The sequence below is a fragment of the Sphaerodactylus townsendi genome, linkage group LG01, assembly GCF_021028975.2.
Source record: "Sphaerodactylus townsendi isolate TG3544 linkage group LG01, MPM_Stown_v2.3, whole genome shotgun sequence".
Taxonomy (NCBI): domain Eukaryota; kingdom Metazoa; phylum Chordata; class Lepidosauria; order Squamata; family Sphaerodactylidae; genus Sphaerodactylus; species Sphaerodactylus townsendi.
This window is the reverse complement of record NC_059425.1, coordinates 130,204,354-130,217,193: the sequence shown is the minus strand read 5'-3', so window position 1 is coordinate 130,217,193 and position 12,840 is coordinate 130,204,354. Positions and strand designations below refer to the sequence as shown.

At 39.5% G+C, this 12,840-nt stretch overlaps 1 protein-coding gene across 4 annotated transcripts in view; it reads left to right on the top strand.

Moving 5' to 3' along the window:
• The window catches only part of FUT9 (fucosyltransferase 9), a 78,636-nt gene extending 66,168 nt beyond the window's left edge, over positions 1-12,468 (top strand). For all 4 annotated transcript variants that reach the window (XM_048494158.1, XM_048494174.1, XM_048494166.1 and 1 more), the window contains one exon: positions 10,297-12,468. In XM_048494158.1, the coding sequence (XP_048350115.1) occupies positions 10,297-11,381 (1,085 nt within the window). In that variant the 3' untranslated portion in view covers positions 11,382-12,468. The remainder of the gene's footprint in view (positions 1-10,296) is intronic.
• The last annotated feature ends 372 nt before the right edge of the window (positions 12,469-12,840 follow it).

Below are 12,840 nucleotides of genomic sequence, written 5' to 3'. Positions count from 1 at the left end.
TTTTTTGACAAGATTAGGTTACATACACAAAAATAGACACTTGAGATTTGCTTCTGTGTTCTGAAAAGGTCACCCATTTCTAAATGAACCATTGCTGAGCCAGTTCCATTAGTTTCTCTGTGTGTGTCTTTGCCAGTGCATACATACTTTAGAGTAGAATCAAAAAGATCTCCACACAATTTTGTGAAATTGAAATTTTATGTATTTATTTAAAACATTTCTATGTTGCTTTTCACCCAATTTGGCATCCCCAAGGTGGTGAATATTATAACATTAAAAATATTTCAAATATTTTAAAGCATGTTTTTAAAAAATTAATATGTTGCCTTCATCCATTCCAAAAGTGCTTCTAGGTACCTGTTTGCAGCTTCCATTTCCCCTAATACTTAAAAAAAACACTATCAAAAGTCTACAGTGTACATTACTTGTGCACAAGGTTAAATATAGCATGTTAGTTTAGGTAGTATTGGAAGGCCAAATTATGTTCATTTACCATTTATTCAGCTTTCTGTTATGGTCTGTTCTAGAGCAGTTAAAAACTCCTGGCTGATATCTCAGCTTTACTGATTGTAGCAATAAGATACTTTAATCTTGGCATATTCTGCATTAGTTTCAGAATTAAACAAAAAAAACCTGTTCTCATTCAGACATCTCGTATTCCTGCATTTCTGTTATATGACTTCCTATTCAGACTCTGGATCATTTCAATCATTGATAGGAAACTGAAAAAATTTAACTGGTGACCATTGATGTGGCACAATAGTGGTGACATAGGTATAGATTTTTTATGGCGTGGGTTCAGGGGGCAGGGCCCCGCCCCCACCCACCCCTGGGGGCATGGCCACGCCTCCCCGAGCCCCGCCCCAGCCTCAGTGCTTATAAAAAAGCTCTCCAAGGCCAGAGACGGCAGACTCCCCTGCCCCCCACCCCACTTCCCCTGCAGTCCCTTCTGCCCTCCCCTCCGGGCAGAAGTGTAGCTAGGGAAAGTGGAGCCCAGTGCAAAATCTTAGTTTTGTGGGGGGGCACCTCATGGGCAGCTGCTGTGATGCTGGAATCCACCCCCAAACAGCATCACTTTCAATGATGTTTAAACTAGGGAGCCCAGATTCTCCTTTTAAATCCACCTTAAAGGGAGAATCTGGGGTCCCCAGTTAAAACAACATTGAAAGTGATGTTGTTTTGGGGTGGATTATCCCCCACCCTGAAACAGAATCACTTTCAATGTTTAAACTGGGACCTCAGATTCTCCCTTTAAATACATGCCGAAGGGAGTGGATTTAAAAGGAGAATCTGGGGAAAGTTGGGGGATGCCTGATGTCAGGGGTGCATTAAGCTAACAGCACCAAACTTTCAGGGTATCTTTAGGAGACTCTCCTGATGATACCACCCAGGTTTGGTGAAATTTGGTTCAGGGGGTTGAAAGTTATGAACCCTCAACGGGGTAGCCCCCATCTCCTATTAGCTCCCATTAGAAACAACGGGGGATGGGGAACTCCCTTTGGGAGTCCATAACTTTGGACCCCCAAACCAAATCTCACCAAACCTGGGTGGTATCATCAGGAGAGTCTCCCAAAAAATCCCTGAAATTTTGGTGCTGCTAGCCTAAAAACTGCGCCCCCTGCAGGCCAAAAATGAAAACACAAACAGGCCGGAACTTCGGACATGTAATGCGAGGGGTAAACCCGGGGAAAAAAACCCTTACCTACAACCTTGCATAGTAGTCAGACATGACTTACCACCTCATGCCAGTCGTGTGTTGAAATGCCCTTGAGTGAAAATTATGTATCAGCATTATCAGAACTTGCCAATTCTTCTTTCTGAGGTTGTTTCATATGCTACTGAAATTTTATAAGGAAAGACATTTCCAAATAGGAATTAACATTGGTCAAATCTACCTAGCTTATAGATCATGACATTTGTGCATATCATTGTCACAATTTTACTGTATTTACAGGTAATAAGTTGCATGAACATAGCATCATTGTATGTGACATATACAGTGTGTTGCTACAGGCCAAGATCACATCTTTTGTGTACGAATGTTGTGACATGTGAACTCAGACTTTTAAGCAAAGATCTTTTATAAATATTTGCTCTGAATTATTGCTATGGAAATATTTTAATTGTTCTTACAATATATTGTAAAACATAGTTCTTGCCAGATTAGCTTTGGCAGTCTCTCTTCTAAGAAATGTTCACTAAGTGGTGATGTAATTCTTAAGAGAAATAAAGTTGGATGAAACTGGAACTATAGAAATGTCACATCAGCTCATTCCAAATTATGCCTTCCCAACTGTCATGAATGCTTCTTTCATGGTGTATACTCAAGTAGGTATATTCAAAACCCTACTAAGGTCTACTGAATGGGGCTTATTGGAAGGTGTTCGTGGGATTACACTAAATACATTTTCTTAGGAGACTGATATTTCATCAAGTTTTGAAATCTGAGGTTTTATTCCAACTTTTATTGACAAATAGTTTCACTCAGACTGGTGTATATTTATGTCATTTCATTTTTTAAAAAATTATGTAGTAGAGCTAATGTTCTTGAAAAAACTTGTTTGGGATTATAATAACATTTTATTTAATTTTATATATGAAATAATGTAGAATTTCAATAAGTTATTTTAATCTTTGAAGTAATGGAAATATTGGTAGTCTGCTATGCAAACTTTACTTTCAAAAACATTTAGGATAGTTGTTAATCCTGCTACGTCAGAGGTTCTCTGGATTAGTAGAAAGGCAGACAGAATGGCAAGTGGAAATGCAAGTAAGAGGTTTGGGCATGAGAAATAAAGTGCTTCCTGCCTGCTGGTGTTCTCTCAACAGGCAGGAATCATCCAGGTGTGAGGGGGAAAGATCGCTCTAGATATCTTTGAAAAACCCAGGTTCAGAGAAATATGACAGGCTGAACTCATTTTGGGGAAGAGAGCTGTGCAAAGTTCTTCCCCAAAATGCTATATATAATATCCTTAAGACATTAAATTTGTGTTGTATGGAATTTACCATTGTTTAGGATTGCACTTTAAGACTGCCATTATAAGTCTATTTATTAGGGAGTAGACTCTACTGAACTCAATGAGGCTGATTTTTCTCTGTCAAAATTCCCCGTGGTAGATCCAGGAACATTCCTGCCACAGTGCTTTTTGCCCCACTTTTGACTCTTCACTGCTCCCTGGTTCTTCCTGGGATACAATGCAGGGCTGGCGCATTATGCCCCAAATGTTTCTTCATGAACCCACTGCTTCTCCATTTGCACTGATAGCTTTTCCACAATGTCTGCCACACATGCGCAGACAACCTCTGTTTCCCACATTCTGATTGACTGTTCCCCCCATTCACTTTCACTATTTTAGTTTTAACTGACTCTGAACACAAAACAGGTGCTGAGAATCAGCACCCTCAGACTTCCCTGTCTAAAATCCTTGTGTGTGCAAGAGAATCTTTGCCCTCCCATTTGCGGTGCCTGCACATGGTGCTTTTCTGTGTAAAAACCAAGGTTTCTCCCTCCCTGGTTTTTTTCCCACTGCAAGGAAGGGAGGGCGCCGATTCTCAGCGCCTGTTCACTGGAGTGGTTGGGCCAGAGCACCAAGGCGGGAAAAATGCCCCCAGTTCTGCTGCCAATGAGTTTTTCACGGCAGCAGAAACCACCGGAGCAACAAAGGCATTTCAAAAGAACCTCAAATTTGGCGGTTTTTGACATTCGCAGAGCAAAGCCAATGCTGCGGGGCAGAACCAGGGCAACAACGTGGCAGACATGCTGCAGCACCAGGAGCCGTGAGGAACTCCCTGCTGTACTGGACTATTCTCCATGCTAACAACGGGGCATTTTTACCATGAAAAATCAGCCTGAGACTTGCTTTTCCATATACTTATTTAGAATTACCCTGAAATAGAAATCATATCTTATAGTCACTTTAAACTAATCTGAAATGCTGACCCTGGGGCCAAAGTTTACAATGCAAGTAATTTAAAACTAGCTAATAGGCATTAGGAATTACTTAAAGGCCTTTTGAAACCCAACTGAAACCAGAAAGGATATGGATTGAAGTTTCTCCGTGAACTCAGAAGCAATGTCTTCTGCCAAATACTTAGTACTAGAATTTTTGTAATTGTTTCTAAAGAAAAACTTCAGCATTATTTGTTTGGTAAAGACTTTTCTTTCTGATTTACTTTTACAACAACCCCTACGGGGTCAGAACCACAGATTACTTCATTGGGCAAGGGGAGGTCAAAGTTGAGTTAGAAGAAAGCAGCTGAATCAATCACATTCCAGACCTTCTGGTCTTAAAGAGTAGCTATTTCCTTGCCCAGGCAGCCCCCACCCTTATATGGCCTAGAGCATCCAGCAGGTAGATTAAAAGGTGGAGTCACATTGCCTTTTACTGTACCTGAAACTCAGAATTCTCTTGTGGGAAGACAGACCAGTTGAGAAAAGAGACAATATACATAATACTCCTCTAATGTTATTATAATTCCATCTGTCCAAAAATGGCACATTTGAATTCAAGATTTTTACCTTCATTATTTTATCACTATTGCCAAAAAAAAGTGGTACTTCTCTAAGCAAAACCTTTTGAATATGGGAAACTTTTGGATTATGGTAAGTAAACTCAGCACAAGGCTGCAGTGGCATTCTCTCTCTTTCTTTTCTTTTACCTTTCAGTGAACAGCAAAGTGTCTTGACAGCTCTGGGACTTATTTTGTGGAGATATTAGGACAAGGTGAACAGGAACTAAAACTGTTAAATAGTGACAGATTCTTGGTAAAGTTTTCTGTAGAAGATTCAGATTCCTCAGTCACAAACTGGTCACGATTATGACATATATGGCATAAACATAACATACATCACTGAACAAGTACTTGAAAAATCTCAACTCGTTTGGAGTACTGAGTAACAGATTCCTCTAGTAAGCAAGCTACTGTGGATTCTTTAATGTTTGTTGACTTTTGGTATAAACAGAACATTGAAAATGCATCAAATAAGCAAAAAGGGTAATTGAACTTTTTTTTAAAAAAAGCCTTTCCTCTCCCATTTCACCAGAAAAATAACTTCCCCATTTCCAGAAAATATAGAATTAATTTACAGTGTTTCTGGGCATCAGCTATCTTTCCTACTTAAAGCACTGATATATAGTTTTGAAATAAAAAGAGCAACTGCAGCAATTCCATTCACCCCAGCAATTTCTTCTTTAGTTCCTTCTTCTCAACTGGCATATACAGCTTCTGCTTGTTATCAGGCACTCCATTCCCAGATGTGTGCTGTCTGCCCTGAATTTTGGCTAAATTTATTTTGCAGACATTTGAGGAGATAGCAGCAATGCCATGCTTTGGGGAAGGTGAACTCAAGGTGCTCCTGCAGTAATTCATTTTTTTCTGGGAAGAAGCTATTATATCAATTCTGTATTAGAATGGTCATTGATTTTTCAGGATGTCTATGTATTTGCCTGCTTCTTAGAGGCTAAGCGATGGTCAATGAAAATGGACTCTCCATGCCCTTGTTACAGCTAAAAGACTTACATTACAAAACTGTAAAGTTGAAAGCCCACTTCTGGTAAATCAATGAATTGCGGACTTTAGAACTCTCTCAGCATTTGAACACATAGCATATAGACAGCAATTGCACATAGACTTGTTTTAAAATATTTGGAAGCCATTTATAGAAACATGTTTAGATCTGCCATCACTGTTATTATATTTTTATCTTTTAATAATCTCTTATTTTAAAATGTGGTTTTTTGAAGGAAATAAAGGGGGGAGGTGCTTCTCAGGCTTTGCTAATGAGTGGCCAAAACTTTGGGCAGATTCACTGATGGGACATCTGCAAGCTTAGTCATTATCAGAGACGATTGCAAAGCCAGGCACCCACCTAGAGCTGTGCATGTAATTTCATCAGCAAGGGCAAGTCTTTCTCAGTACAAAGTCTAATTACAATCAAGAAGCCAGGTGGTCTTGATTACTTTCTGATTTTGCCTCAGTGTCTCATCCCAACCTGACTCATGCATGGGTGCAATCTCCACCCACCAACCCTTTTGTCCACTTTGCCTAGAGGCAATAGTTTTTTGTTATCTTTCAAGGAAGCCACCTTCGTAACTCAGACAAATCAGGAAACACACAGATTCTCATCTTGGACGCACCTTAAATTCCTCTACAATTACTTTGATATTCTTTTGTGTGGGCTTCTATAACTATCGCTATTCTACCAGCCAAAATTGTGCAATCTCACACTTCCACTGGCTCAGAGACTGCCAGCTGTGGACATTTTATTGCTACACAACAGTGTTTCTCTCCTATACTGAATCTTTGGGTTATCTACATAGACAACATCCTGTATCCAGGTAAACCCCTTTTCTGTCTGCACCTTTTCTCTTTAAATGTCCCCTTTCTCCTTTTTTAAATCTCTCTCTCTCTCTCTCTCTCTCTCTCTCTCTGGGGTGTGTGTGTGTGTGTGTGTGTGTGTGTGTGTGTGTGTGTGTGTGAGTGAATCTCTTGTTCAGAAGGCCCATGACTCTCCTTTTTGACTGTGTGTGTGTGTGCATGCACGCGCGCATTTGTGTGTGTTCAGGGCTTGGTATTGATGGCTTCATTTTGCTGGCAAATGTGCTAATTTTGTTCTATTGCAAGATACTCTGGGCTTTGTGGAAGGGCTGGTGCAAATCTATATATAAAGGAATAAACAGTCTCAAAAGAGGCCAGATGTACATATCAAATGCAGATATATGTATTAAAATCCTATTGACTGCTTATTGAACTCAGAACTACTTTTGAAAAGAGTGATTATTAAGAATTCAGTGTTGGGAAAGCAGATTCCCTGTTATCCGCTAAAGCAATGGTTTCCAAAAAAAATTGGGCCGCTTTGACTCTCAGGCCATATCTCTAGTACCCCCCTAAACACATACATTAACACACACCATTTTTTGGAATTAGGTCTACTTTAAATTAAAAACAACTTCTAACACTGTAAACACACCTATGTAATTGACAAATAAAACACAACCTAGTAAAAGTAAACCAATTTATTGAGGTGTTTTAGCAATATGAAAGGGTATGTTTGCACCTGATCCATTATGTCTTTAAAATTTTAATGGGATGGATTTGTTTGATGCAGGGATATCAACTTCTCAGCAACAGGCTGCAAAGCACTAAGAAGAAGTCTTAAATCTCCACGTTCAGTACTTTTCAGCCTATTTCTCTGCTTGAAAAGAAGCTGGGTGACCGTACTGAAGTCCCACTCTACTAAATATGATGTTGGGAAAGCAAAAAGTACATCTTGACTTTGTCCCAAAGTGCAGGATTTTTTTTGAGAGAACCATGTAAACAGGGCACAGAAACTGAGTAATAAAGACATCTTTGCTGGTTCTTTGCCTTGGCTCCCCCCACCCTACCACACCGCACTGCCACTACATAGCCAGGAGAATGCTGCTTCTTTTCCTTTAAAAACATCTTGCCTTACAAAGCATCAGCGATGGGGCTCTTTGCCTTGGCTCCCTCCCCACCCCGGGCTACACAGCAAGGAAAGTGCTGCTAGTTTTGTTTTTTGTTTTAATTCAGCAATCACCAGGATGGAAGGACGAGACCTTTTTCTCACCAACTGGCCTATTAGGAATCCCTTGGTGCCTCCTTGAATCTACCACCATCCCAAATCTCCCTTTCTCATTACCCCCCCCTTTGATACAGCTTTCTTTTTCAATGGCCCCAGGGGGGCAGTACTGTCCACTTTGGGAATCCCTACTCTAAAGGTTTGCTGATAGTTGTTTGGAGAGTCACAATGGATGAGGGAGGTGGCATTTTCAATTTTGCAGATCATTTCTTTACAATTCAATGTGTACACTATATTTATAGTCATAATCGCCTTATGATTAACATCACTATGTATACGAATACAGAGCGAGTATCTATGGCAGTGGTGGCGAACCTATGGCACGGGTGGCAGAGGTGGCACTCAGAGCCCTCTCTGTGGGCACGCCTGCACAGAGTTTGTCATGGCGATATAGGTAACCTCTGTTACGCTAAGCTGTATTAAACCACACTGATTTTCATGGGAAGAACTAAAGCACAATCCTTTACCTGGGAGTAAGCTCAGTTGCTGGCAACAGGGCTTGCTTCTAAACCCTCCTAGGGTCGTGATTCACCTGTTGGAAGAGTTGCACAGTTGCTTCAAAGCAAAGCCACCGACTACCACCAAGCTTACTCCCGAGTAATGCGTTCCTTGGAGCCAACCTTTTTTTCTAAACTAAAACCTCAGTATTCGGGTTAAATTGCCGTGTTGGCACTTTGCGATAAATAAGTGGGTTTTGGGTTGCAGTTTGGGCACTCGGCCTCGAAAAGGTTCGCCATCACTGATCTATGGCATCAAAAACAGGAAAGGGGGTGCTTGCTGTGGCCTTCCAAGCTTCCCCCCACCCTTTCCTTGCATTTAGAGTAAGTTTGTATGGTCAGTATATTCTTTCTGTGTATTTTTAATTCAAGTCAATTTCTGAATCTTCAAAGAGACACACTTTATTTTGATGACTGCAGAGAATCATAACTTAAAAACCTGGTAGCCATATAATGGAGGGCTTTGTTAAAGCCCTTTAAATTGCAGTAATATCAAATAACCCCCCAAGAAAGAGACAAAGCAATTTCCTGGACCAGATGCTGCTGGAGAAGAGGACAATGTCTAAGAGTCGGTATTCTCTCATCCTCCCTTCCCCTCCACACACACAGAGACACACACTCATTCTCACTGTCTCTTCCGGCCACTTCTGAGAAGAAGAGAGAGACTTGTTTTAAAATAGAGGCTTGTTTGAAATAAAGTTTTAGGAAGCCCTCTCAATCATGGGGAGAGCAGAAGCAGAGCAGGGAACATGGGGTGGAGCCAAAAACAGACTCTGCTTGTATGTTTCCTTGGAAAAGCCCTCTCTGTCACTGTTATATCGATGTGAGAATTTTGGAGAAGCAGGAAGGAGCCAGCAACATGGGGGAAGGCATGGCTGCAGTGCTAGTGATGGGAAGGGTGCAGCTAAGTAAGCTGGCTGTGGGTGAGGGAAGATCTCCAAGACAAAGCTGTGCTCACTGGCAAAGATGTCTGCTCTGGCAATGAAGCAAACTAAAAGTTGAACTAGAAGTGGTGTTGCTTGCTGTGGAAAGAATGAAAAGTGAAAGCAAGGCTCCAGGAAATATGTCTGTACAAGAAATCTTGCTGCGACATTCGTCCCCATTACGCACCAGACACCTTTTGCATAACCAGCTGGAGATCATAGGAAGCGGGAAGTTAGTTAGCACTATTACTCCATCTAGTTGCTTCAGGCTTCTACTTGCTGACCCCATTTATGTCCCTGCCAAAGCAAAGCCCAATTAAAAACAGGCACTGCAGCTGACTTTCCTCTAAATGAATTTAGCAACTGTTATGGTTTGTCAAGGTTTGTCAAGTACTTCCAAAATTAGGCAACTGCTACCTGTGGCCTAACCTAGTCAATGCTGCCTTACTGTAGCCTTAGGCTGTATATCCTAACCAGTCAATCCTGTCCGAAAGGAATGCTGAAGTAATTTGCAGGTGCCAGAGATGTATGTGTGACATTCTTTTTGGAAAGGAACACTAACCAAAGATAGTCATGTTCTTTATTTTCTGGTGGACGCCCAGCAGCAGAAGAAAGGGGATCAAAGAGTGAAAAATTAATGTTTTATGAGAGTTTAAAGTAATCTTTTAAAATGTCTACATTGTATCTTTATTTAAAATATCATATGGAACTGGTTGATTTAATTAACTGTCACGTCTACCCACCCTTCTTTCAAATGAGTTCTTATTTGGTAGTACCATGCTGAGTCAAATAATGTTCAAGATGTTTATATGTGGCTTACAAGAACTCTATACAAGTAATAGTCTCTTTTCAAGAGAAAACAATTGTGCTTTCTGATGAGAGCTATAGAACAACTTGAGGAAAGTCATAAAGGAACCATTCCTACAGGCCTTAAGTTCATCGATCCTAGAAGATTCTGTCAAATTTTGTATTACCAGAACAAATATAAAAGCATATTAAATAAGCAAAGTAAAATATTGATAGAATTGTATACATTCAAACTGTGCATACTTGCTTAAATTAGGTTTCAGGACGTGAAAAGAAAACTTATTGTGCTCGTCAGCTATTTGTTATGTATAGTTTTGTGTATCATGAGTGGCAACATCAGGAAGAACACAACACAGTTTTGTGTTCACAAAATGATTTGTAAAATCATACATAGACACATTCTTCTGAAAGGCATATAAAAATCAGTTATCAAACAACAAATTATGACTTTTTCATCTTTTTTTCCCAGATCAAATTATGACATCATCATCCAAAGGAATTTTCCGGCCATTTCTACTTATCTTCATTGTTCTGGGCTGTTTCATGGCATGTCTTCTTATTTACATCAAGCCAACAAGCAGCTGGATTTCCAGTCCCATCGAATCAGCCAGCTCCGTTCTCAAAATGAAGAGCTTTTTCTCCACTAAAAGTGATTATGTGAATGAGACGACTATTCTGATATGGGTGTGGCCATTTGGTCAGACATTTGATCTCACACTCTGCCCAATTTTTAACATCCATGGTTGCCATCTGACTACTGACCGTGCATTATATAACCGATCTCATGCCGTACTTATTCATCACAGAGACATCAGTTGGGATCTAACCAATTTACCTCAACAACCTAGACCACCGTTTCAGAAGTGGATCTGGATGAACTTAGAATCTCCAACACACACTCCACAAAAGAGTGGAATTGAACACCTATTCAATCTGACCCTCACTTATCGGCGTGATTCAGATATTCAAGTGCCTTATGGCTTCATGATGGTTAGCACAAGCTCCTTTCTGTTTGAAGTGCCGAATAAGGAGAGATTGGTGTGCTGGGTAGTGAGTAACTGGAACCCTGAGCATGCTAGGGTTAAATATTACAATGAATTAAGTAAATACCTTGAAATTCATACCTACGGGCAAGCATTTGGAGACTATGTGAGTGATAAAAACTTGATACCAACTATTTCCACCTGCAAGTTCTACCTTTCTTTCGAGAATTCTATCCACAAAGACTACATTACGGAGAAACTTTACAATGCTTTTCTGGCTGGGTCTGTGCCAGTCGTACTGGGTCCTCCAAGAGAAAACTATGAAAATTATATCCCAGCAGATTCTTTCATACATGTGGAAGATTTTCTGTCTCCAAGAGACCTTGCAGAATATCTTCTGATGCTTGACAAAAATAACAAAATGTACCTTAGCTATTTCAACTGGCGGAAGGATTTTTCAGTGCATCTTCCTCGATTCTGGGAAACACATGCTTGCCTTGCCTGTGATCATGTAAAAAGACACCAGGAGTACAAGTCTGTGGGTAATTTAGAAAAATGGTTTTGGAATTAAACTTTTATTCCTTTATAGTGCACTTTGTCAAAAGGGAGATGAGAATAGAGAAACCCTTCTGAATAAGACTTCACAGTTTATCACCTGTCATTTCCTGTGTTCAGTGCAATCCATTTATACTTTCTTAATATGAACCTTATTTTCAGTCCCAAACCTGGTTTTGTTTCCCCACTCTCTCTTTCCCTTCTTTTGAAAGATGTTAGGTGAAAATAATCCGTTGATGCCACCGATACTGGACACTGTACTGTGGATTTTCTTAGATAAGAAATGATCATCTCCTCAGATTTTTATTTTATTTTTTATAGATGTGACTTGAAAAGCCAGAAATCTGGACAGGTGTCAGTAACACTGATAAAATTATTAGTATTGTGGTGATTACTTGAGATATTTGAATTAAAGACTTTCTACCATATAACCAATTTGGCAGCAAAACTGAGAAGATAATTCATGTGGATCATTTTAAAGATTAATATGTATATCTGGCTGGCACACAAATGATTTCTTATGAGCCACTGGATTAATTCTTATTTATATTTTATTGAAAACCCTGCTATATTTATAGCTGGTTATATGCACTGAAGAGTAATTTATTGTTTACCATACCTTTTTTTAAATCTTGTGGGGTTTTTTTCATTTTAATTATAAAATACCATTCACCATCCAATACATAAGTAGTGATGTTTACATTGAATCAGATCTTTTCCTCTTTGGGGGAAAAAGCTAAAAAAAATATGTAGCTAATGCACATTGAACAATATGCTGTTTAGAAAAATGTATGTTGCAATTTAACTTACTTTTTTATGAAATGGAGTTCAAATATTCTGATCCAGAGTTCCAGTGTCATCCTCTGTATCATATCATATGTCATATGTCTCATATCATCATATAGTTCTTACTATGTGGCATGAAGTAAAGCCCATTTGGGATTATGGGTCTAATTTCATTGTTCTTTAGATCCTGGCCATAATTTTTAACAAAGTTTTTTAAAATTTAAAAAAAAACTGAGGGTGGGAGAATTAAATTATTCCATGAATTTAAGGGTTGGTTTAAAAAAAACCTGTATGATTGACAAAGTGAACTCCCCCTGCACAATTGACAAGGAGTTAAAGGGCATGGTTAGAAAAATCACATGTGCTTAAATTAAAATATATATCAAAATCTGTGTAAGATTTCAGAAGGCACTGGAGTCACTACTTCAACTAACTGCCATTTTGAATAATAGCAAATAATGAGAGATTACTTGGTATTCCTAGTCTTCCAGTGGTCCCATGTCATCCACTTTTCAACTTTAAAGGACTCAGCCTTTAACTGTGTATTTCCTTTGGCCCCTTCCGCACACACCAAATAATGCATTTTCAAACCACTTTCACAACTGTTTGCAAGTGGATTTTGCCATTCCGCACAGCTTCAAAGAGCACTGAAAGCCGTTTGAAAGTGCATTATTCTGCATGTGCGGAAT